This window comes from Sprattus sprattus (assembly GCF_963457725.1).
Source record: "Sprattus sprattus genome assembly, chromosome: 11".
NCBI lineage: Eukaryota > Metazoa > Chordata > Actinopteri > Clupeiformes > Clupeidae > Sprattus > Sprattus sprattus.
Genome location: NC_137909.1, coordinates 19,172,455 through 19,199,497, shown reverse-complemented (window position 1 = coordinate 19,199,497; position 27,043 = coordinate 19,172,455). Strand labels below are relative to the sequence as shown.

At 43.6% G+C, this 27,043-nt stretch overlaps 1 protein-coding gene across 1 annotated transcript in view; it reads left to right on the top strand.

Annotated features, from left to right (window-relative positions):
* sppl3 (signal peptide peptidase 3) overlaps positions 1 to 26,771 on the top strand; it is a 31,523-nt gene extending 4,752 nt beyond the window's left edge. The window contains exons 2-10 of the mRNA XM_080848085.1: positions 12,892 to 12,969; positions 13,204 to 13,277; positions 15,075 to 15,194; positions 17,164 to 17,242; positions 18,612 to 18,724; positions 18,981 to 19,087; positions 21,583 to 21,946; positions 22,733 to 22,842; positions 23,447 to 26,771. Coding sequence (XP_080704211.1) covers positions 12,892 to 12,969; positions 13,204 to 13,277; positions 15,075 to 15,194; positions 17,164 to 17,242; positions 18,612 to 18,724; positions 18,981 to 19,087; positions 21,583 to 21,946; positions 22,733 to 22,842; positions 23,447 to 23,518 — 1,117 coding nt within the window. The 3' untranslated portion in view covers positions 23,519 to 26,771. The remainder of the gene's footprint in view (positions 1 to 12,891; positions 12,970 to 13,203; positions 13,278 to 15,074; positions 15,195 to 17,163; positions 17,243 to 18,611; positions 18,725 to 18,980; positions 19,088 to 21,582; positions 21,947 to 22,732; positions 22,843 to 23,446) is intronic.
* Positions 26,772 to 27,043: the final 272 nt, after the last annotated feature.

The following is a 27,043-nucleotide window of genomic DNA, read 5'->3' as shown; positions in this document are numbered from 1 at the left end:
TGTGGCTAAAGAGTAAATGTGTCTCCCTGTGAGAGCAGCAGTTTCCCCTCGCCCCCGTTGAGTGCCCTTGGGCAGAGCACTTTCCCCCCAGTGCTCCCGCAGAGCTGCCCAACACAGAGCAGAAAGAAGCCAGGTAATGGTAACCATCGTAGCACTCGCCGTAGCTGATAATGAGTTGAAGAATAGTAGGCCTCTTGTGTTGGGTGCTAGCAGCTATAGCCCCCTGGCATTTGCAATTTATTCTAATATGATGGGGAAATCAATCAATTACACAGAGCAACAAACGATTGAAAAAAAAAAAAGAGGAAGTGGGTACTGCAGTGTGACATCAGAGTCTATGGAGAGGACTGTTTTCAAGCACCGGGCCTTTCCCAACACCCTGGAAACACAGCTCATTGCTCATTCTCATAGTACACAAACGCATTAAAGAGTTCATCACTGGCCTCAGATTTCAAGATTAAAGGTGTAAGACAAAATATGCGAAATGAAGTGTCTAGTACCACTAGTGGACAGGATGTTGTGATAGTGTTTTTATGCTCATAGCTTTTTAAGATTCAAGTTATTAAACAAAAGATTGATTTATTTCGGTCTTTGCCACCACTATCTCAACCTGTACCTAAAAACAAACAAACTAACATAAAGAGCTACAACACATAAAACTGGAGAACCCAAATTGGACTACTGTGAAAACAGATTAAATCAATTTTCTTCCTTGCGCATGTATGTTGTAAAGAAACAGTCATAACCTCAATTCATGTGTGATGTGTTTGGAGAACCATGTGTCTTATTGTTATGCTCTGCCTCTATAACGACCTACGAGGAAGACGGTCTAAAAATAGCTAGGTTGATTAAAGAAGTCAAATGGCAGGGGTACTCAAACTGAGGTTGACTGATGGACTCTAGGGACTGACAAGCAGAGATCAATTTCTTGTTGTTTTTTTCATTAAAAGAGAAGGCATGAAATGTGAAAGGGTCATATGCTCATTAATACATCAGGTTGGAGCAGTACCATTTATTCACAACATGACATTTTCCCAGTGTCTTATATATGACACTTAGACTTTGGTTGTTTTCAAGTTCCTCTGGATACTGTTTTATGGTTATATTGTCTCAGCCTAATAAGGGATCTTCATTTGTTGTGAAAATGGCACTGGGGAAACAAACTTCTGGTCAGTAGAACTGATTAACAGAAGAAAGTCATCATCCATGTTCACACTGGATCCTTCTCCTTTTCACCTGCAACTGAATAACATTGGCAATATTTTAACATCTTAATTAAGCTGTTTCAATATTAAGTATTTGCAAAGAAGCTTTGATGGTGCACATAACTGCATTAGTCAGAATGTCGCACTCAATTGTGTGTGTGTAAGTCTTTGAGGCGGCTGCTTGCTACAGCGTTGGGGGTTAACGGTTGCGCAAAATCACATAGTATTGCATGTTTAACTGTGGTAGAAAATACGTTAGCTTAATGCTAACGTATATGGAAAATCCTATAGACACCGCGCTAGGTATTAGCATCAAGTAATTCACGTTAATGTTTTTGTATGAGCCTGACATTTGCTCTGCAGATAGATAACAGGTTCCCTAACAGAAAGTCTGAAGCTTGAAGTTCTTTTCAAACCTTTACTTGGGAAGCACTGTAAAACTGAGTAGACATGCAGAATATTTTAGTAACCTCATCTCGTATCATTCGTTGATAGAATGCAGGCTGCGAGGCTCGCGTAAGGGCTTACGTAAAAAATGACGCAAGTCTAGAAAAAGGGGCCGACGCACGCAAGACGTAAGAAGTCGCGCAAGGGGCTTGCGCGGCCTCTTGCGCTTGCGCTTACGTAAGGAAGCATGAATCAGCCTTTTGTGTGCACTCATTGCTGACCTAGTGACATCTTTCAAGTTGGAATCATTCTAGAATATCTGCGCTCTCTTTTCACGGGAAGTACTATTACTATTAATATATTATTTATACATATATTTTCTCTTTTTTATCCATTCTACTTCTTACTAGCTTGCATCTTTTAGCTTTTTTGTTCAACGTTCTGGAACCTTCTCTGATGTTTACATTGGAATTCTGAGTGTATTGATATACATTTATGTCACAGCTTTATGAACTCAAGTCAACCTCCACAAGTCTAACTACGTCACAATAGGTGATTTCCTCTAGAAGTGTGTGTTCCATTGTTGCCAGCCTTTGTTCCTTTCATACAAAGCATGTCCATAGATTTCTCAGGAAGCGCCTATACAGTAATTCTTCAAGACAGTAACAATTAGGGTCGCAGAGAACCAGCCTTACCAGTTGCCAGTTGTATAGCACTCCAGAGGAGGTGTCACATTGTTCTGTTCAGTTTCACATTGAAATGTCACTACCACCCCCACACCCCACTTAAAGGTCTAGTCCATGATTCTGTTCCAATAGACTTTTTGTCAAATTCAGCAAACTGCTCCTCAGGGCGCACTAGCTGTCTATTACCTGTGTGCACTAAAACGCCTCTGGTGTTTGAACAGAGCCCTGGCTCTGTAAATGGGGAAATAAACAAAGTGGCTCGGACATGCACTATTTCATGTTGCTTCAGGAGCACGAAAGGGAGGGATGTTATTTGATTGTCTTTTGAGCTTAAACATCATCAACCGTTTGTGAATTGCAGACTGCACCTTTAACGCACAGCCTTCAGGCATGAGGCTACCCCACCAGTATCCTGCCCGCTGGAGCTGTCATTTTCCTCCGCGGATGCAGGACGGAAAATACCAGTGGCCACAGAAAAAAAAATGTTTGTGATATTTTTAAGCCTGTCAGACACCACGTTTACACCACGGGTCGGTCAGTGCCAAGGCCAGATATCGCCAGTCACTGGTGCAAACCAGAAATGCCTAGAGCTGTTCGATGCCTCGGCACGGAGAGTTGAGTTTCAGGTCCCACTCGGCTCCATTGAGCAAGTGTTTCCAGTGTTTCTTTGCGGTTAGCTTTTGAAAAGAGGTGCTCACTTTCCAGTAGCTCGTCCAAAACGGCTGAAAGCTGGTGCCTGGAGAGTTGCAGTGCATCCAAGAGGGTGCCCTTTTCAGGTGCTCTTAGAGCAAATGGACGATTCCCATACTGTGTCTGATGTGGGGTATAGTATTTTTTATTTTGTATTAAGTGGCTGCTGTAATTGACCTCTACAGAATGGCACATTAAAAGCTAGAGTACATCCTGTTAGGCGAGGACAGTGCAGTGGAAATGCATGAAAATGGAAACACAGGCTGGGGGTGCCGGGATGGGCTGGTTTTGACGGGACTCCAGGGGTGGTTGGCTACCATTTCAATCCAATACGAACACGTAGATTTCTTTTAGGACAGGGAGTGTAGAAGAAAGGGCTCATTTCAACACACACACGCTCATGCAGCCGAGGGCATGTTGAACTCCGGTTTGTTTCTGCAATAGGCATCACAGAGACCCACACATGACTTGCCTACTCTGTCATTGTCTTGTAATGCTGCTGTGTGTGTTCTGTTCTCCTACTACTCACACTTTCTTCCTCTCTTATGAACTTCTACATCTCTTACTTAAGTTGTAAAGCTCTTTGAGTTGCAATGTAAAGGTGGTTTTATACAAATGCATATAATAATTATTTAAAAATGATGTACATCATGATTGTATATAATAATGATATATAATTTATTTATTTTTTAATTCTGTTGGGTACCATCCAAGAGTCTGCTTCACAACCCCTTTCACAGTTCCCACCAGTTTCTCGTCTTTTTGTCTAAACTGTCATTTTCTTTTATTCATTCTTCACTGCTACAATGCCAACCATTCTCTGATTCACCACCACTGTTCTTCCCCTCTCTGTGCTGAAAAAATCAGGCAGTACGGTCGTCATGGTAGCCTTACCCAAGGAAGTGTAGACAATATCTTAACATAGAAAATACCAATGGGTGGGGTCAGAAGTCTGTCTTGTGGTAGCCAGTGTTGACTGAGTGAGAAAGCTATAATGTGTACCAGGTAGAGAACAGTTATGTTGTTAGAGGCCATGTCATTCAGGCCTCAGGCCACAGCTCAACTCTCTCTCTCTTTCTCTGTCTCTGTTTCTGTTTCTCTGTGGGTGTGGGTGTGGGTGTGAGTGAATGTCCTTGCAGTTGGCCACATACATGAACTTTCTCATATTCTTTTCTTGGCATTCTTTTGCTGTTTGGGGTTGGCAGTTGCCACCACAGAAAAACTATTGTAAACGACTCACGGGACACCTCTTGTTCATGAATAAGTCAAAAAGCATTTAAAAGTTAACCCATAAAAAGTATAACAGTAGAATGTTCAAGGTTGATGCTCTGCTTTTTAAAAGCACGAACCGAAAAAGATAATTTTGAACACCATCAAGAGAGGAATCGATGAACCTGCTAAAGCCAAAAACTGGCCAGAGAAAAACATTTAAGTGCTGTTTACGTGGTGTCACTCAAGGTCGCTACTGTCATTGAAATGAAGGAATGGATGGAAATTGGATGATAGACACGTCACACATCGAAGCAAGGCAGCACAATATTGCTGCAGTTAGAGGCCAGGAGGACGAGTTAGTTACCAGGAGGAGTATGAGAATATACAGTGCTGCTGTCATAACAGTGCGCTGCTGTAGTGTGACTGGCTTAAAGACAGAAGCTCTATCAAAGTGTTTCAGACAGGGTGAACAGAGACCTTCAGTATGAGAAAAACAATGTGCCTTTGGATAATTGAAGCATGTAAATCTGTTCTAGCAGATTATGAACATTGAAAATGAGCATAAGTGGTCCTCTGTAAAAAATTAAAGCAGGGTGATGACCAGATTCCCTGGTGATCAGATCAGATCAGATGTACAAATACCTGATGCCCAATATTGTTTTAGGCATTTTGCTGTATTGTGTGTTCCGCTTTCGTTGTTGTTCATATTGTATTTTTTTGTTTGTTTGTTTTTTCATGAAAGTTGCTGTACTAAAGTGTCAAAAATACCATGACCATTTTCCTCCTTTGTGTCTAGAATCCAGCTGATCTTAGCTAAAGAATATATATATATATTTAATGTGCACTTTAGGGCTATCTTTTGGTATAAATTTTTTTAATTTTTGTTAAACACAAACTATGAGTGTGCATGTGTGTATTCTGTAGATAAATGAAAATGATCGCGATATACAGTGGGGCAGTTGAGTTGACATGTGAACTGACTAAAACCATTTTGATGGAACAAAATGCACACCCTCAGCATACCACTACAGACATATCACCGATTATAACCAACAATAAAATAAATGTGTTGGTCTATCCAGGGGCGTTTCTAGGATTCTAAGAAAGGGGGGGCTTAGCCCCAAAGGGAGTTGGATGTTTGCGCGCATGGCGCGCAACATTTTTTGGGGGGCACATTTAGGGCCGCATATATCCATTGTTTCAGACAGTTCATAGAATCAGAAAAATTGTAATTTTGCTCTTCAGTTTTGCTTGCATTTAGTATGTGATGACACAAGAGACAGAATTTCAGGGTCACAGTGAAATTTGAAAACACAAATAAGAACTTTTCTCAAATAAAGAGAGAGAAATAATTGACCTGCTTGTAAAGGAAAGATGGATAAACTAGCTTTCATATCTGCTCCCAAATCCTAATTCTTAAAGGGAAAGTGTCAACTTTTGAGTTGTTTACTTGTTTTATTATTAGCAGAAGGGAATATGATTTGACCAACATTTACATCTTTGTCCGTGTAGTTTTAACATACCAGTGATATTTTTATTTATCTCATTTGGACACTATGGGTGGAGAATGGACCTGACACTGTCAAGTTTTGAGTTGTTTGCTTGTTTTATTTTGGGCAGAAGGGAATCAGATTTTCAGTGTCAAATCTACCATTCAATGGGGGGGGGTGATAAATATTGTATGGTGGGCTGAAATGGAAGGCACCCAAATGCATTCACTATAAGCAAGTCAAACAAGGATTCACTAGCATTAACTGATTATAAACAACAACATTCTATAGGGACTGATATTAATGTTTCGAAATACTAGAGAGATATATTACGTAATGCAAAGAATGGAGAGGTGTCGATAGTTATTTATTGTATTTCGAATTTCTTCGTTCACACTCACTGGGACAGTTTCTAACAAAATAGCTAGCTAGCTAGCTTAGTGTAAACATAGCCCACCACAATATTCTCTTTAATTTACCTCAGGTAAACCTTAATTTAAGCAGTTAACAATCGTTAACAACTACAGATAGCCACATTCTGTAACTACCTTTACTTACCATTTCACTCCATGCATCATTTACTTTGAGCTAAACTCCTTGGCTATAATCTTGGATGTTGTTGAAGAGACCTTAAGTTACTTGGCATAGTGAGAGAACCAGCGCAGCAGCCTCCGCGAGATCCCAAATATTGTTAATGATATGCTATTGGATTGTAATTTTAAGGGGGTGAAAACCTACAAACCAGAACGCACGCAAGCACATATGTAGCATTTGAGAGTTATAAAAAACATGTCCATGTGAGAAACAATCGTTTAATTTAATGTCATAACCAAAAAAAAAAAAATTATGTTTTTTTTTTTTAAGCCAATAATGCCAAATCATTTTGGGGGGGCTGAAGAACATTTTAGGGGGGCTTCAGCCCCCCTAAAACAGGCCTAACGACGCCCCTGGGTCTATCAAAAGGTAGAAGGATACAAAAATAGAAAGCTAGACAAATGCTTGACAAACTCCATGAGTAAATTGTGTTCCCATAACCCTCATCATATTGCTCTTAACTCTGTTTAAGTTTTAATGAAAGAGGAAATGCAAGACGAAGCGTGATTTATGTTTTCTATTTAGGCTACTTGTTTGGTATTTGGTCACCCTACTCTAAAGGAACACAAATGTACTTATGGAAAGACTCTGGAAACTAATTGTGAAAACTACTTAAGAAGTGGCCAAAGGCTTGTATACCAAATAGCCTACTTTTTATTTAAGGCACACATGGGTAATTCTCTCTCAGCTATTTCATGTTACTGCTTGCTGCTGTCTGTGGTGTTGAAGATGCTCTGAGTTGATGTACATCTAAACTGACAACATTCCCTCTATCAATAGCCTATTAGGAGGGTTAGGTTGACGCTCTGCTGTGTCTCTATGGGAGTTGTATCCATTGACTCTGGTGTGAAATTCAAGAATTCCTTCATAGCCCTGTCCCTTTACATGTGCCTTTCTGGACAGCTGGCTGATGGAGGGTAAAATTGTGAACCCCCCCATTCTTCCTCCTCTGATAACTATAAACATGAGATCTAATAAACTGGCATCAGTTTTTGCCTTTGCTCACAAGCTCATACATATAATATTTTGGTAAAATTAACGGTTTTATGATAAAACAATACCTTCCTAGTTGTACATTGATTGTACCACCTGACCGTGTACCAGCCTAGCTAGGAGTTGAAATTAGCCATTTGTATCAATATTTGAGAGAAATTTACAAACCTTTTCACTCAGTCATGATTGTCACTTGTGGTCCTGTGGATGATGTAATGTCAGGAAATGATTCATAATGACAGGACAAAGGGGTTTTCCTCTTTGCATTCCCAGGTCGCACAAAATGAACGAGAGCAACATCTAATAAGGAAGACTGATAGGGATTTTCTTTAATATTAGGGTTAGGCTATGTTCACCATTGCAGAAATTAACCTAGGAAACCAGAAAAAAATGCATAGTTGGCCTAGGAGTTTGATACAGAAATTGTTCCCGATCAAATTTCAATTAAAAAGCGATCAATCCTTAAAACAATATTTTTGCACACCCCTAGTGGTACAGCGCACATTCTTGGTCTTATTCTTGGCATTTGATAAAATTCATTCATGTGATAAAATGGCTGATTTAAAATAGGTTCTTCCAAATGACTCAAATTACCTGGAGCTTGTGAATCAAGATGTATCTCTGTGTTAGTAAGTGTGAGGCCTTTGATACCATTGTATATGTATAGTTTGGGTAAGCATGTAGTGGTTTGGTCGTTGGTATTGCTTTGGTTCCTTTGCAGTGTTTTGTTTCACGTGTGGTGCTTGGCCAGTCCACCTGCTGAGTGATAATATGGGGTTGTATATTTGCAGTGCTCTTGCAATTCAGTCTGAAACTGTTTCACAAGGTTCTTATTTAATGTAGTGTGCTACTGAATCAATCTGATTTAGTAAAAGTGATCATTAGAATAGCCGTGTTACTTGGGGATTGCAGCTGTCCTGTACAAAAATCAGCCTTCTTGGAAGTACATTATACCTCATTACGTTTGCTTGTATTAGTAATGCGATCATTGCCTGACACCTCATGAAAAAGACGGCTGTCCATTCTATGGACTACAAAACACAAAACTTGCTCATCAACACGGCTGTTACAAATCCTGTCAAAATGGCTTAAGTTTGGATGGCACAGATGTCCTCGTTTCACTGCCTGTAATGAGAAACAAGCTCACAAGGCCTTACACTACTGACCTGTGAACCCACTTTTGTAAGAGCAGCTTTAATGAATACACAAGTCCATGGCTTACACAGCAAATAAGGTGAACGTCACTAATGTCACCATCCTATGTATCTTATAGTTAGAATTAAACAAAAAAGTTATCTTTTCATATTTTTGTTCCTTCTACGTCTGAACCTTGGGTAATTTCCCTAGAATGAGTGTCTGCCTGCAAGGTGTGACTTATTTTCTTGCATTCTCTGTCACCACACATCTGTTCCAAACTAGTGGTGCATTCCCGGAAGGCAATGCGAATATGATGGCGCCGCAGTCAGTCATTGCATACCGTAACCTCTGCAATTACATGGATGCTAACACTTCGTCCTACGAAAGAAAGCTTTGACTCTCCTACCACCTGTTGGATGAGCATTAAAAAAAATCATCTTACCAGACACAGGGCAGCGATTTTCTAACAGCAATAACTTACAGATATTCTGGCACTCATAGACAGACAACACACACTCTGCTATTCAAATATTAATCAGTCAATGTTCAAAATGAGTTGATCTCTATTCATTGTGTGCACTGCACTTTAGCGAGATCTAGGGAGAACTTGACCACTTCCTTCCTCTGAATAATATCTGTTGTCTTTGCCATCTCTTGCTGTGGAGAGAAGGCAATCAAGATGCTTTTCAGTAGTGGTACCTTTGTAGTGGAATGACCTCTGACCTACCTAGTGCTATCCAATCAGGTGACTGGCACGGTAGCCCACATTTAAAGAGATTCACAAACTGTCAACCCTATGGAGTCGGAGGCCTGTCATTATTAAGCACAATTTAAGAAAATCACCATTTAAACTTTTGGTTAAATCAACTGCAAACACACAGTTTTCAAAAACCCTTTTCAAGATGTGTTGAATTTGGATTAATGATATACTGATATTGGAAAGAATGAGAAATGGTCAGAAATGACATAATTACCTGTGCACTTAAGACCCTGTAGAAAAAGTGTGACCAGCTCACACACACCCTCTTTCAGTCAGTGTCCAAATTCTGACCAAATAAGCTCTCAGCACAGAAGCTTCCCAACTACTACTAAGCTCACCCTTTTATCAGGAACTCTCCTTTACTGCCCCATACCACAACAGGCCCACAGCACAGGGGTGATGTCATTTGTCAGAAGAAATACACATTATTCAAAGTTAAAATGGTACCCATAATAATTAGAACACAGTCAGGCCTTCAAAATAATGATAACAACAGTTATAGGTCACATTCAGCATTGAATTAATTGATTTCACGAGGGAACCTGCCCAAACCATAAAGTCGTCCCGGGACGGGAGCGCACTTCTTAAGACAGGAAAAGATCCAATTCATTTAAGCTTGATTGTTGAACAAGCATGGTATGTACACTGTCAGGGCTGAAACACACGCATAGGCACCAGGCTGTTTTGCCCGGCGCCTATGAAGTGGAGCCACGTGCGCAACCTGCCTAGGCCGAGTGTGAAATTGATGAGCAGTGGGCCTTACGCTGAAAAGTTGAGAATATTTCAAATTTGAAGCGCACCTAAAAAACCCTAGAAAAACGCGATGTGCAGCGGATAAAAGGCGCACGCGAAAGGCCCGGTACCGTAGGAAACAATTGTTTTGCTAGCATCACGTTTTTAGAAATGCGGTTGGTGTTTTCGTGCCCTCAGTCATTCTTTTTCATATGCGTTATACAAAGACACCTTATAATTAGTGATTTAACAGAACAATATTTGCACAATTAAACAGAGATTTTGATCAACGGTAAATGAATGAGAGTAAATTAAGTGTTTGGTGTGGGGTTAGCGATAAGTGTGCACACCTATGCTTCAACACCACCAGCCAAGATGAACCAGTATAGAGAGATATGTGGGTATGTACAATAAGGACTGTAGAAGCCTGGAACGCCGCTTCAGAGTCCCAGAAAAAGTATCAGGAATGTCGCCATTTGAGCTGATCTGTAATGAGGCATGTCATGCCTGGAGGGCATTTAAAGGGTATTCCAGTGTTCGGATAATGGTTTGTAAGAGTGAACCAACATGCCCGCCCATATACCACAACAAAAAAATATGCCATTCCTGGACATCGATAGGACTGAGAGCTTTTTTGAGTAGCTTTTGTGTTTGGGTAAGTCATCCCGACACCACGCAATGCAGGTCAAGTTGATACCTGCAGAGGTGTCGCCTGCGTCAACTCTGCCTTCGAATGGCTTTCTATTCCTGAAGAGGAAGTGACTTTCCCTGAAGAGGAAGTGACCTCATGCAGCTGCAGTCACCTCAAAAAGGCACAGCGCCTCTGGCTGCCCCTGGCGTTTACTACGAGGAGTCAAAAATATCAGAAATAGCAGGATCACTCGCCTCAACCGCATCCAAGAAAACTGAATGACAACCCGCAGCAGCCTGAAGGCGGTGACCACGGTTGAGGGCGAGATTTCCTCCAGTCCTCCCGTTTTTGAGAGCCAAGCTACTGAGGCAGGTCAGGGAGCGAGGGCAGGGCAGACCTCACAGCCATGGTCCACATTCCTCACCCGCCGACCCAGAGCTTGGCGGAGGTGGGGAGAGGCAGGGATGGGGTCATAGGTCGCAACCTTTCCCGTCTTATATGAGGTTAATGTCACAGGCTTCAACTTGGCTGGCAGGCGATAGGTGGTAGTGGTGGCCGTGGGGACCAGGGTTAAGTGAGTTTCACAGAATTGTTTAAGTCGACGTGATTGTTTTTTCGGATGGTGGGAAAGATGGATAGAGAGTGACGAGCATTAGGAAATTCTGTGAGTAGCGGCAGAAGCTTATTTGCATTTTGTTTACGGTTGTTTTGTGTGTGTGTCTCTCTCTCTCCCCTTGTTTGCGCTCTGTGTAATTAGCCCTTAGGACAGGGGCTGGTAGGATGAAAGATGTGTACTGATGATGGCTTGCTTTTTATGTGTCGCTGTCAGCTTAGATTCGGGTTCCTCTCAACGGAAACGTTAAGTCAGCAACGCCTTGGCTGACTGGTTGTCTCTCTTCATACACGGGTCTCACAGAATTTGTTTCCTTCATCAGTCACACACACACACACACACACACGCACACACACATACCGACATAGATACACATATACATACTGACATACATAAACACTCACACACAAATGTCAGCGGAAAAGGGTTGGGAATGACAATAGGTGAAGCTTGGGAGGCAGCCATGTTGCTGTCAGATGTGGTCTGAGGTGAGCCCTCTGGAAGGTGGGCATCTGTTTTATCCTGCCTTCTCTTTTTCCAAGATTCTCTGTAGTGTTATTAGCCTGAGGAATTTGACCAGGGGAGATTGTTCTTCATGGTAATAACCACAGGTAGTGGTTACCAGAATAAACTGGCATAACACACACACACACACACACACACACACACACACACACACACACACACACACACACACACACACACACACAGCCAAACAGCTACCTGAAGTGGACTTGTGTGTATGTGTTGAACTCTTACACCCTGTTACAGAAGGGAGATTCCTGGTGTCAGGAAATAAGATTAAGAGGTGTGGGTGCTTTTCAGTCTATTCTGGTAAACTCCTCTTGTGATTACTTGCACGAAGAACAACAATTCGACCTGGATCCTCATGGGCAAGGTGATTGTCGGCTTGATCGTATCTCAGTTCTATCCGAGGTCTGCTTAGTTTCGGTGTCCCAACCCGGCAACTAGTCAAATTAACACCTCTCCCTTCTGTGCTCCTGTAGAAATGCGTTGATTTTTGACAAAAGGTGTATTGGATTAGAATTGTCGACTGGACCTTTTTAAATGGGCAGGAGCTGTCAGCAGTCCTCCTGGCCATCTTGCAGTCCTAGAGAGACTGTCCTGGTGCCTTCGCTAATGGATCTGATTAGTCAGTGGGACCTCTGGTAAATTTCTGTTATATATTTGGAGACATTTTAAAAAGGCTTCACCCTAACGGCTTGGCTTGGCTTGGCTTGGGTCTCTTTTCTAGTGTTGGATCTTTGTTGCAGGGTGTGGTAGGGCTGCGCTCAAAATAGTAATGTGAGGATTCTTTCATTAGCATGTCTTTGTTTTGTTTCCATCTCTGAGAGGCTTGTCAGCTCTGATGGTTTGTCTGATGGTTTGCCTTCTCATAGTAGCCCAGGTGCTCCTGAACGTGTTCTTCTGACTTAATACTGGAAATGTAGTAGTAAGAAGGATCCACGAGAGACTTGAGAATAAAAGCTTTTAAATGACAAAAAGAGAGGTTTTGCATTACTTTTTACGGTAATTCCAACCGACCAGAACTGCCGTGTATTATTCTTGTTATTTGAGTGATGGTGGTATGGTGTTTCATCAGTGTCTTTTCTTATGTTGCTATTATTCGCATATTGCCAGTTGTGTTTATTAAGGATAAAGCTGTTGTTTTTGTTTTCATCACTTACAAATGAAGTTTAGTGTTTAATCACGTTTCTTTTTTGTATCCCCTCTCGTGTGTGTGTGTGTGTTTGTTTACAGGGCGTACTCCCTTGTGGACTCCAGTCAGGTATCCACCTTCCTCATCTCCATCCTCCTCATCGTGTATGGCAGCTTCAGGTGAGTGTTCTTCCACAGCCCCCCCCCCCCCCCCCCCCCCCCCACGTACACGGCCTGGTTTAGTTAAACAGAGTTTGGGTTAAGACTTAAGGGTTGTTTTTTAAATGAAAGAAGGTCATTCTCCTTTTAACACCGTTTCCCCTCTTCTGTCTTTAATCTCTCCTTCCTTTGTTCTTCCTCTATCACTGCCCTCTCTCGCTCTCTCTCTTTCCCTCTCTTTCTCTCTCTCTCTAGATCATTAAATATGGACACTGAGAACCAGGAGAAGGACAAAGATGGGAATCCCACGACAACCTCCTTCAGCAACAGTAATTCCAATAACAGTGCGTGTCTTCGTGTGTGTGTCAACACACACACACGTGCACTCGCGCCTGCACCCACACAAGCACGCGCACATACACACACAAACGCAAAGCCCCTCACATAGCATCTAACTCGAAAAGCTGAACTTGTCCAGATGTGATGTGGATCTTCCAGATTCCCATCAGATCTGCAGTCAGCACTTGGGACAAAAGTGTAGTTTATATATATATATATATATATTTATGTTAAAATATAGGTTTGTCAGGATGCTAGCTTGTGACTTGCCATGTTGATGTATCTTTCTCTTAAACAGTAAATAATAGTGTAGACTGGATAGCAGTCACAAGTTTTTTTTTTTTTACTACACTAGATTACTTATTTTTGACTACGATGGTCACATTGATTGAGGAACTGGACTGTGTAGCTGTGTGCTCTTGTAGTGACTGTAGCAACCAGGGTTTTTTTTTTTTGTCTAGCGTGGGGAATTTTTTTGGTTGTTGTTGTTTATTCCAAGACTTGGGATATGATCTTTTAGGGATAGTAAAAGCCACTCTAGTGTCCAACCGACATTTGGACTGTTAAATTATGAAGACCAGCCACTTCTTTCACCGCAGTTTGTCTTTTTTGATGATGAGTCAGGTTGAGCCTGATTTTATATGGGTGGACATTTTTTTAAATTTTTTGTAGTCAGAACTGTCAAAACAAATTAGGAGAAACCTCCATTTAAAAACATCAAAACTTCAGACAAGTGGCAGTTAATAAATTGCTGTGCAGTCCAGACGTGTGTGTGTGTGTGTGTGTGTGTAGTGTTTGTAGTGTGTGTAGTGTGTGTACTGTGTGTGTAGTGTGAGTGTAGTGTGAGTGTGTGTGTGTGTAGTGTGAGTGTGAGTGTGTGAGAGAAAGAGAGAGAAGGAGAGAGAGAGGAGATTTGCCACTGTGTGGGACAGATAGGAGTAATGTGATTAGATAGTAGACAACGGCTGCAGTCTAGACCGGAAGACCTGTCAGCACTCACACCATTGAGGAGACGGTGGCCGGCTCTATCCGTTTCTCTCTCGCTCTCTCAGGACACACACACACACACACACACACACACACACACACACACACACACGCACACACACACACACACACACACACACACACACACACAGACGTACAGGCAGACACATGGCCTGAGGCACACCTGTCCCAGGACCAAGTGGGACTGAGTAGGCCTCTGTGGGTCTGGGGTTTCAGCACACACACACACACACACACACACACACACACACAGAGCCTCAGAAGCTTCTTGATTAAGTCAGAGAATGCCTCTGTGGGTCTGGAACCGGCATGGGATGGCCTCATAATCCATAGCAACGAGCCAGCGAAAGAAGCCATGTGGCTTTCACTCACACCATTCTGACAAGAGAACTCTGTTTACACACCGTTGCCTGAGGAACCAATTCGGTGAAGTGTAATTGGTCAGTGGAATCCGATCCAGGTGATATTGTCCCTCTTTATGGGAGTAACTTCAGCCTTTGCGGTTGCCTTATGTCAGGTCTGTCAGTGAGACTGTTGGAGCATAGACAGGAAGAGACCCCTCAAGAGCAGTCCTCTTTGGCCATTTGTTATTTATTTCTATTTCTCTTTTTCTCTCTTGCTTTGTGTGTGTGTCTCTTTGTGCGTGTCTGTCTCTGTGTGTGTGTGTGTGTGTGTGTGTGTGTGTCTCTGTGTGTGTGTCTCTGTGTGTGTGTGTGTGTGTGTGTGTGTGTGTGTGTCTGTCTGTGTGTCTGTGTTTGTGTGCATGCCAATCCTCACAGGTATTCAGACCATAGACTCCACACAGGCACTGTTCCTGCCCATCGGGGCGTCTGTCTCTCTGCTCGTCATGTTCTTCTTCTTCGACTCTGTCCAGGTGGTCTTCACCATCTGCACTGCAGGTACGTCAAACCACACCACATACATCTCCGCAGACAACACCCACGGTTACAACCACGTTCCGCACAAGAGATATACCACAACCCTGTCAACAGACACCCACACCAGGCCAACCACACACTACCACTCAAGAAACGCAGAATGGCACAGCATGGCATCATGCACTGTTATACACTGAACGCTATGCTACTACTGGTGCCTATGGCTGAAGGCGCAAAAGATCCACACCCCTTTCTGCACACTACTCAACACACACAAACCACCACCACCACCAGCCTGCCCTGCCCACACCCTTTGATTCCTTCCCACCAAAAAGAACCGACTGATCCACAACCACTTGAAACAAACGTAGGCACTGTGTGTTGCGTCAGGTCTTCCCTTGTGCCCGGACGATCCACTCTCTTATGGAGGTCATGATCTCCCTGATCAGCCCTAATAACATGGAATTCGAGAGGGGGGGGAGGGGGCCCTCGTCTCAACCGTAATCATCTAATAAAGACAAAGCCTGTGCTCTTAGTTCTGCTGATGAGGGATCAGGCCCGATGTTTACTTGGCTGTGATGGGGTTTGGTGTGGGCAGCACACTCTCCTGTTCCTAGAACAGCGCCGCTACCGCCCCGTGTGCCCTCTGCTGGCAGCATCAAACGGCTCCGTGAACAACTCAGGGAAAGGACTCCTACCGCTGGCTTAAAGTCAGTGCTGGCCTCGGGTGAGGCCAGTGCTACTGAACCTTTTTTATTTAATTTTTTTGATGAAGTGGTCTCATTGAAAGTCTCCGGCAATGTGCTGCCTTGCCTGCTCACCTAGTCTCAGCTGTAGTCTCTGGATGTGAAGGACAAACCCCTTTAGGGGAGTTGCACTGAGGCCTTGGTAATGACTGGTGCTCCCTCTAAAGCCGTTTCATTTAGATGCCACTCGCTCTTTTCTCTAGGAAAGAAACACGCTCCACTTGTGAACAAATACTCTGCAGCAGAACTAATGAAACATTCACTGCTTCGAGTATGAATGCTGCAACGTCTTTGTAAAAAGGGTTGATGTATTTTTCTTGGGTCTGAAACTTCCATTGAAGGCTTCTTTAGGTGAACGGTTCCTTTATCTCTGTGTAAGCAGGCACAGCACTCCACACACAAGCCCTCTTCGCCCCTTTTGTTTATTAGGTTTTTTTCCCCCCATGAGCGTGCACAAAGAGAACAGCGAAGTGGACTTGTTCTGACTCGCTGCCGCCCAGCAGGGACAGCGTGGACCCTGCGTGACGGATGAGTCGCCGCGCCGCGTTCCCAGAAACGAACGAACGAACGAATGAACACACGATTCAGGGACGCATGAAATATTCAGGCATTCTGACACGCCGTTTTCCTCCACTTTTCACCCACAATTTGCCTCTTGAGAAGTGCAGGGTAAGGCCAGCCTAACCAAAACTCACTCAGCTGTGCTTCATCGAGCGGCATAACTTGGCGCCCCCAGTGAGTTGAATAAGCCTGTAGGCTACTGACCCTCCTTAAGGGGGCTGGGTTCTACTGTCACATTATAGGCTATGAAACGAGCCCCATAGAGGTGCTGATGTTTCCAATAGATTTACACCCTCCTAATTGGAATAGAAATAGATTTCATTAGCTATTAGCTATTGAATACATGATTGGTTGAAATCCCCCATGCTGTCTATTGGGAGTAGGAAGTTGTCGGATTGTGTGACTGCGCTAATCAATAAAATAAGATAATAACAATAAGACATGATTTATTTGCTTTGGTTAAAACACAAATGTTTTAATGTGCTTAATGTTTTGATTCTGTATTATTATCTGATATTTTGATTGGCAGGTTTTTAACTGAAAAATTATTGATAATTTACCAGGTAAAAAAACGAATCGTGTGTGTGTGTGAGAGTACTCTGTCTGTGTGGGTGGGTGTATAGGTGTGCCTTGATATTGTGTTTGTTGCTGACAGTATCCTTCCTCTTGCCTCTCTTTCACAGTCTTAGCCACCATTGCATTTGCATTCCTCCTTTTGCCAATGTGCCAGTACCTAACCAAACCCTGCTCTCCAACAAACAAGTAAGTGTGTGTGCCTCATGGGTACCTATTGTAAAGTTGTTATTGCCTAGCTTCAGATGTGGGTGTGTGAGTGTGTTGTATGCATGCATGCTCAGGAGGATTCTCGCGCCCTTCAATAGGGCTTTGGGCCTCAAGTCAGGGGTATTTCTCTTCCAACCTCCTCAACAGAGTCCACTCCAGTTTCACTCACAGAGATGGCCCAGAAAAGCTTTTTCCCTCATCCTCAGCTGCCGTTTATCTGGAAATCCATGTCTTAGCTGAAGGATGACACATTTGACAGGCAGTGTTTATCATTAATGCCATTCAGACACACCTAAGTCTTAAGTACAGCTCTTCGGTGCAGTGATTTAGACATGGTAGTGCAGGTAGGAAACGCTGCCTATTTATGGCCATTCAAAACTGTGAAACCATGAGAAGGGTGGGTGGGGAAGCGGTCATGCCCAGGAAAGGAGATTCGATGTGGCATCTGAGTGTCCTAGCGGAGGCGATCCCGTCCACTCTCCGCTGCTCACTCTTTAGGCGGCCAGGGAAACAACCTAAACATGAAGGCTCCTCCTCAATGCAATGAGGAGTAATATCTACCCTTTAACAAGCTCCTCTATCAAAGTCCATTTGCACCAGAGGTCTAACTTTGTGGATGTACTCTGTGTGCTTTGTCAGCATTGGCCACTGGGCCGTGTAATCGTGTCGGCAGACATCAACCGTGGAGGAAGAAGCTCATTCCCCTTGCATGTACTGGGGCCTTCATATGTGGTTATTACATAAGGTTCCTACGTTAATGTTATTATGCACTGTAGCATGCAACATTATCTTCTTGCCTAAAGGCTCTGTGTTCAGTGAATACCTACCTGTGCCGAATTTAATTATAGAATTGATTCAGGCCCTTTTATTTTTTACTCTAGGTATACATTTTTGGTGTGTGTGTTTGTAGGCATTTTGTGTGTGAGTGCTGTTTTGATGGTATCTGACTTTGTTGTGACTATAGTGGTTGAGTCCCCTCTAGAGTGCTATCCCTTCACTTAAGGGTAAAGGCAAAGACTGGGTGGGACGTCTTCAAAAATATAAGATGTCACAGAACGATCAAAATGTGCTTATGATTTTTGGGGGAGGGAATAGAAACCACTTTTATGGCTGCTTTCACTTCTCGTCTGGTGTAAAAAAAGGAAGGAACATTTTATCTTTATTTAATTGAACCTGTCAGGCAGTGACTGATATGTATGTGTCAGTAGCGTGCTTCACACACTTGAGGAGAAGTACATGTGTAACATGGAGGAGAGAGTTGACTTGTGGGTCAAAACAACATTAAATTAGGCAGGCAGAAGCGTTGTTAGTTGTGTTCTATTAATGTGTGTGTGTTCTCTCTTCTCAGGATTTCATTTGGCTGCTGCGGCCGTTTTACTCTGGCTGAGCTGCTCTCCTTCTCCCTCTCAGTGATGCTGGTGCTCATTTGGGTGCTGACGGGACACTGGCTTCTAATGGATGGTGCGTCACCCTGTGTGTGTGTGTGTGTGTGTGTGTGTGTCTTTCCCCTACATCCCAGGATATTCCCGTCTTGTTTTTGTCATGTCTGCAGATTGGAAAGACAGTGAGAGAGTTTGTGTGTGTGTGTGTGCATATGGCTAATTGTAAGGTTTTAATCTGTGTAATTAGAAAGTGTCTTGTCTCCAAACGAGTGCAGAGTGTATTGTGTTTTCTAATGGGATTTTGTGTGTGTGTGTGTGTGTGTCTACCCCTGCAGCCTTGGCCATGGGTCTGTGTGTGGCCATGATTGCCTTCGTGCGGCTGCCCAGTCTCAAGGTGTCGTGCCTGCTCCTGTCTGGCCTGCTCATCTACGATGTGTTCTGGGTAAGCAAGCAACATGGGCGTCGACCATCGTCCAATCACGGCCCTCCACACAAGGTTCATCACACCATCACACACAGTCAGCTGAAGGACTTATTCTTCGCAGTACTTTTTCAGGACACAACTTTACTGTCATGTCATGGGTGTTCAGCTTCCATGACAGTAAACATCAAAAGGAGCCCCCCTCTGCTCTGCCTTTAGTCCCCCAACATCACCACGTAGTTTACCTGCTGTAGCCTTCAGCCTGTGCAGACAATGGGAAAAGGGACCTTAGAATACCAATCAGCAAACATGTGTATATAGATATATGTCTCATTTAAAGCTGCATAAATATGGTTTTAGAGCAATACGAATTAATTATGTATTTATGTACTATTTTCCAGACATTCTGTCTTTACACTGGTGTGTGTGTGTGTAGTGCTAAGAGATTCAGAATTTGCGATTCTCAGAATTTTTCGGTTTCTCCAGATTTTTCAGTTAGCAGTTGAGGGCGACTGGTTTTGTCAGAAGAGTTTGTGGAGATCCCATCTGTAGCTGGGCAGTAGACTGAACCCTCCGGGGCTTCCTGGTGTTCCTGCTGATGTGAGGGAGGAGGTGATTGGGCTTTAGCTTGACCTCACGCTTGACGGGGACTGCATGCCTTTTTCCAAACCCAGGGTTGCCGGGGAAACGGCTGTAGGTTAGGTGGAGGTGTGCGGGGGCCGGATAATGTGCCTTGAGGAGCCGTTAGGATGAGGGCGTGTACACCTGCACAAACAAATAAAAAAACAAATGGCTGTTAAAATATTATTCCACAGATCATAATGGGCACGTTAATGGCCACAGTTACCCACAATCCACTGGGGGTGTAGATTCTGGAGATTTATACTTTAGTACCTGAGTAAAGTGGCATCCTCTGACTCAGCTAGATGGTCCTGCACTTGTCTGGGGAGGCCACTTGACCGGGGGTCTGATCATTAACTGATGATCCTGGGGAGGGGACTCGACAGCCCCAGAGGTTGTGTGAGGGGGAGTCGGGTCTGGAGATGGCCTTCATCTTGGTCAAGGACGACCTTTGGGATGAGTCGGGCCATATTCACGCCCCCTTTCATACTCATCTCTGTAATCCAAAGCCACATTCATATAGAGTTAGAATAGTTTCAAATGTAGATTCAAATTCAGAAGTTTCACATGATTCACAAATGTAAACGCTGTTATTTATTTCAAACTGCTTGACATTTGTGAACATACCTGCATTTTTTGTGGATTTTTGAGACTTTACTTTTTACTAATTTCAGCCAATGGTATGTATGTACATTTAAGGGCATGATTTAATGTGTAACATCTGTGCAAAGTTCAGTTATGTGGACTACTGCACCATAACAGACATCTGCAAAATTTGTGAATCAGACCGCATCAGGAAAATCTACAAATAGTTGCAGGGATGTTCACAAATGGCAAGTGGTTTGTAAATGCACGTTTGTTAGCCTGCAAATAGATCTAACACTTTTTACATTTCTAAAATGGTGTGACATTTATTTATGATTTTTAAAACTCATACGTCTAACTCCATCCAGTCTGGGTAAAATATTATTCCTTAAATCAGCCTCTTGGCTAATTCTCTGCTTTTATAGTTGATCAATCAAATTTTTGCTTGCATGTTTTTGATGGATTGCTTTTGGTGTGTGTGTGTGTGTGTGTGTGTGTGTGTGTTTGTTGTGGGGGGGGGGATACATTTTCAGTCACAACAGCTTTCTCGTCTGTGAGATTGTTCTGTGAGTGTGTTCTGTGGTGAGCAGCAGCTGCAACACCACACCCCGAAACTAAATGACTGTGTTGACGTAGGGCGGAGTGCCTCTTTTGTGTCGGCCCACAGTACAGTAGCGTAAAAGACTATCGTTATCTGAGTCTTGGGCAGCTCCTCCCAGTCATAACATGTGTCAAGGAGATCTAAGTGCAGCACATACACAGGGTACACAGGAGAGGAAGTAAAAGCGTAAGCGTGTGTGTTTGTGCGTGCGCCTACGCATGCCAATAAGGTCAAGAAGCGGAACTGACGAAGCAGAAGCCCCGAATGCACTCCTTGTTTTGAAAGCACAACTCAGTAAATCTGTTTCAAGTGTAGTCTCCTCATTGCTTAGATCATCATCATTGCTTAGATGTTTTTCGTTTTTTGTAACTCCCCCTTCCATGTCAATGTATTCAGCTTTACCCAGGATATTACTTTCAAAATGTTTTTTAAAACACCCCCTATCTAGATGTTTCCCAAATTAAAATATTACATTTCTTTGAAGTGGAAGGAAATTATTATCCTCCCATCTTCACTCCCCAAACACACAGGTTGTCTTTTCTACTTTTTAATTTTTAATGTTTTCTTTTAGTAATGGCTTATTTGAAATATTTCCCTTTGATAATGTATATGAAAAGTGCTTTTTATTGATTCATTTAGTTTTATTGAACTTTAGTTAACTCTCTGTCTCTCCCCTCTGTGCCAACGCCCCAACCCGCTTCACCCGCAGGTCTTCTTCTCGGCGTATATCTTCAACAGCAACGTGATGGTGAAGGTGGCCACCCAGCCAGCCGACAACCCACTGGACGTGCTCTCGCGCAAGCTGCACCTGGGCCCTGGCGTGGGCCGCGACGTGCCACGCCTCTCGCTGCCCGGCAAGCTGGTCTTCCCCAGCTCCACAGGCAGCCACTTCTCCATGCTTGGCATCGGCGACATCGTCATGCCAGGCCTGCTGCTCTGCTTCGTGTTGCGCTACGACAACTACAAGAAGCAGGCTAGCAGCGAGGCCGGAGGCACGGGGCCCGCAGGGCCGTCGCCCGGCCGCATGCAGCGCGTCTCCTACTTCCACTGCACACTCATCGGATACTTTATCGGTACGGAGAAGGGGAGGGGAAGGGTGGGGATTAGGAGGAGGGATGGGTGGAGGTTAGGGTTTGTCACTATGTTTCATTCGAAATTCAAGCAATCGACCAAATGTAAGGGGGAAAAAACAAACATTTGAACTATAATGACCTGTTCCTACCGCAAGTCACTTCTGATCCAGCCATGTTGCTTTGCGTCATGAATAACCTCGCATTATGGGGTGTAACGTTTTCTGTTTTGAAATACATTTCCTCTGCATCAATAAATAGTTAATGACGACCATACAGTGTAGCAAATAATAACCTATTATTCACAACAGGTCTGTCCACATTCCAAATGTAGCTTATCTATCTTACAGTCGCTAACATTGCATTGTGCACATGGTGGCGTTTACTACTGGCGAAATTGTTAATGCTGCAGAGTGAACACCGTAGAATTAGCTACTTTCCAAAACCCTGGAAATTCTACAACTCATGTCTATGCCTCTGTGCCCAATGTGGGTTGCTGTCGGAGTAATTCAAGCGATTTGTGTGTTTGATTGAACTCGATCGAACTTATCTTTTGGAAAAAGTGTCAGCCCCTTGTAGAGGTAGGGCAGGGTAGGATGTGTGACCTTGTTCTGTGACCAGCCAACCCAGGTGTATGTGTATAGTTATGTTTGTATGTCAGGGGGGTGTTTTGTGTGGATGTGTGTCTAGACATCACCATGAATGTAGGCCTAATAGCTTTTTGTTCCCTCTCTCACTCTCTCCCTCCTTTCTTTCTTTCTTTCTTTCTCTCTCTCTCTCTCTGTGCAGGGTTGCTGACAGCCACCGTGGCGTCCCGTATCCACCGTGCGGCCCAACCGGCCCTCCTCTACCTGGTGCCCTTCACACTGCTGCCTCTGCTGACCATGGCCTACCTGAAGGTGTGTGTGTGTGTCTGTCTGTGTTTGTAATTGTGCTGTGTGTGTGTGTGTGTGTGTGTGTGTGTGTGTGTGTGTGTGTGTGTGTGTGAGACATTGTGTGTGCCTGTGTTAAATATGACTCCTCGTGTGTACCCCAATTAAATCAACCTTGCAGCCTCTCCTCAATTCAAATCAGCTGTAATGCCCTATTATACAGCCAAATTCAAATAAAAAAAAAGTGAAGTGTTTGTGTGCCTTAAGGTGTGCTTCACATGGCTGGACAAACACAAGGTATATAGGTCACGACAGGAGTTTTGAAACACTACTCTGAACTCTGAGCACAGGGATGCAGGTGTTGGCTCAGCCATAAATTACAGAATAATTACACAAGCCTGTCATGGCTACAATGAATAAGAACAGGCTGGACAAGGCTCAACACCTCTTAAGGAATTTCAACTTTGCCATATCATTGGTTTTAAAATTGTTAGTTAGCATTCCTTTCTCGCTGTGCTTGTCCAGAATAGGCTTGACAGACTGCCATGAAGTTGATTAGCTAGCATTAACAGTCCTGTCAAGTCAGATGTTAACAGTGTTGGTTTTTGTCATTTTGTTCCCCAAAAAAAAGGGTGACCTGAGGCGCATGTGGTCGGAGCCGTTTCACACCAAGGGCACCAGTACCCGCTTCCTGGAGGTATGATGCGTCACGGGTGAGACAGCGCGAAGGGAGGCAGCCGAGCCACCACCACCACCCCCAAAACCGGACGTCCCCAATGCCCCGTCCCCACTGACCCACCCTTCACACACTCCGAGAGAGAGAGAAAGAAGAGAGAGAGGGAGCAGTTTTCTGCCCCTCCCCCCCTCCCCAAATATCTCAAACGCATGGGGTTGTAGGGGAGGGAAGACGAGGACGTCTCCTCCATCACTTTCTTCCTGCCATTCTGCTGTGGTTTCTTTTCCTCCGACGCACCAGGACCAGGAGAATGAAAAGAACGACAAACCAAACGCAGGAGGTGGAGGAGAAAAAAAAAGCGATAAGGAAAAACGCAGCAGCTCTCGTCGGATCTCCACTGCCAAGCAAACTCTGTTTTTTACTCCTCTCCCCCCTTTTTACGTTTCTCTCTCTGTCTTTCAGCACCCTCTTTCTTGGCACATTTCATTCTCTCTCTTTCTCTCTCGCTCTCTTTCTTTCTCTTTGGCCTCCACCCCCCATTCTGTTAAGTGGCACTCTACCTCTTGCCATCTCTCTTTACTTTTCAGTTTGGTTTCCATCACTTTCTTTCCCCCCCTCTATCTCCCTTTCTCTCTCTATATATATCTCTCTCTTTCTCCCCCAACCCTTACCCATCCCCCACTAGTTGGTTCTGCTGAAGTGAAAGAGGCTTGTCCTCCCTTCTGGACTGGATGGTTTGTGCGACCGAAGACTGAATCGCCTCCAGCTCACATGATGATATTATAATAATTCTTTTTTTCTTATTCATTTTGGATATTTTTTTTCTTGTTGTTGGCATTTGTTGTTGTTGTTTTTTTTGTGTGTGTGTTTTTTGTTTTGTTTTTTGAGTCGTTCAAAATCCGCATCATTTAAAGACTGAACGGACATTTAAAAAAAAAAAAAATGATGGTGACGTGATTATTAGTATTTTTTTAATCACTGCACAGCAGAAAATGCAAACAGGACCGCCGCTGTCTGCAAGGACGATCATGATGACCCCGCCCATCACTGGGACCAGCACAAGCATTAAGGCCAACACACACGTTTACCATTTCCTTTCTCTCTCGCTCTCTCTCTCTCTCTCTCTCTCTCTCTCTAATTACTTTTCTCTCTCTTCTCTTGTCGTTACAGATACATGTATTTTATTTAGAAAGAAAAAGAGAAAGATTTTATTCTTGCCATATAAAGAAAATGATGCATTATTGAAAACAAAACAAAAAACAAAAAAAGAAATAGTGTGTATTCACACTTTTTTGTAAATAGATGTACACACGTATTAAGGTTATCATGTTTTGGGGTGGGGGAGCTGTGTGTGTGTGTGTGTGTGTGTGTGTGTGTGTGTGTGTGTGTGTGTGTGTGTGTGTTTGTGTGAATGGTGTTTGAAATTTGTATAGAAACTAATTTCATTGTTGCTTTTAGCTACGGGCATGGAGGCTGAGATTTATGGCGGTATCGTGGCTTGAACATTTTAAGGTTTTGGACAAGTGTATGGGTGTGTGTGTGTGTGTGTGTGTGTGTGTGTGTGTGTGTGTGTCTGTGTGTGATAGATGTGTATGCAAGTGGTGTGTGTGTGTGAGAGAGAGGGGAGGTTGTGTATGCGACTGGTGTGTGTGTGAGAGAGATGTGTACACTAGGGGTGTGTTTGTGAGAGATAAATGTGTGTGCAAGTGGTGTGTGTGTGTGGTGCTAGGCTCTGATGTATAAATCTGACGACAGAATCAGCCCCACGCTCCTCTTCCCATATTTAGTGCAGAACAAGATGTCCAGTGTTTTTTGGGATTTTGTTTTGTGTTCGATTTTCGTTTAGGCTAACGGCTCTCGTCCAACCATGCTTTTGCCCAACCTGTGTTTGTTAGAGAGATTGAGAGAGTGAGTGAGAGAGAAAGGGGGAGGGGGGAGAGAGTTTGGTTTGTTTTGGTTTGTGTGAATGTGTTGATCTTTTGTGTGTGACTATCCATAAGAGAAGTAGTTCTGTTGTTTTGCCCTTGAGGGCTGGGGAGGGTAACATTTAAGGATTGTAAAATTAAAATAAATCAGTGCGCCCTGTTTCCTTCTGGACACGGTCAGATTGGCACTTTTTGGTTTTGTTTTCTCGTGTGTTAAGATGTGTTTTGGGGTGTCACCGTTACTACAACAAGTCCGTTGAATTCTTTTGAGAATAAACTGGAATTTGAAGGTGTGTGTGTGTGTGTGTGTGTGTGTGTGTGTGACTGTGTGTGTCAGTGTGTGTTTCAGAGTGTGTGTGTGTGTGTGTGTGAGTGAGCGAGCGCATGCGAGCGAAAGAGACAGAACACAGTTTGCTGGCTTTGGGATGTCTAGGTTTCTGGCTTTTTTTCCCTTCCCATTTCTTTTCTTGTTTCCAGCATTTATGAGCCTCTCTGTCAGGTCTCAGGCCTTGCATGTCATGTACAGCGCGTCAGTCATTCCTCTGAACTACATTTCAAAGGGCCATAGCGACAGCACCCACCCCAACCAACCCTACACGCATACACACACATACACATGCACACAAACCCAGAACCCTTCAACATGGACGTTGGCACAAAGAATAAAGAAGATAATTCTAGATGGAAATCAGGACAGTGGTGACTTGGCAACCTGTGGCTGTTTCTATTCAACTTGTTTGTTTGATTTCTGTTGGGTTGGACCTACCCTCCAACCCCCAGCATAATGTTGCAGTAACGTTGCACCCCACTCCCACTCCAGATGTGGTGTTGACATTGACTCGCTCAAAGTGACATGACCCACCCCAGCTTCCTGTCACACCACCCTCCTCTAGCAACATGGCTGTTCAGCCTGTAACCATGGACATGGGCCCCACACACCCCACATCCGCATCCCCCAGCCCCCCATGGATGTTACCAAGCAAACATACACAAACACACGGCAAAGATGGAACTTCAAAAACAAGTACACAATGATGATGAGATGGTTGCGATAAAAAAAAAAAAAAGACTTTTTTTAACGAAAGATTGCTCTTGGTTTATCCCGTTTGTAATATGATTTTTTTTTTGCCACTTAGTACTGTAGAGTTTTATTTTATACTCATCTCCCCCTACCCTTCCCTACTCTTTCCTGCTGCCTCCTCTTCCCTCCACCAGGGGGCAAAGGCTCTGTTGGTGTTTCTCAACATTACAGCCAAAATGGATTCTGTACAAAATTAAAAAATACAATAAAAATAAAAAAAATAAGCTTAAAAAAAACAAAAATGAAGTGAAATAACTAAATAAAGAACTGTGTAGTGAAATATATGGAACCTGACGAGCTGTACCTGGAAACATTTCATCACCCCCCCCCCCCCCCCCCCCCCCCCCTCTAACCCCAACCTACCCCTAACCTTGACCCCTTGCTTACCCCCCTCCCCTGAGCCCTCAATCAGTCAGGATTGTGCTGTAAATAAACACGACTCTAACTGTACTCGTCTCCTTTGTCTTTTTCTTCAGCCCTTAACTGATCTCCTGGTGTAGTGTTGTGGCAGCTGTCCCCTCAGTGTGTATGTTCTGATGGGTGAAA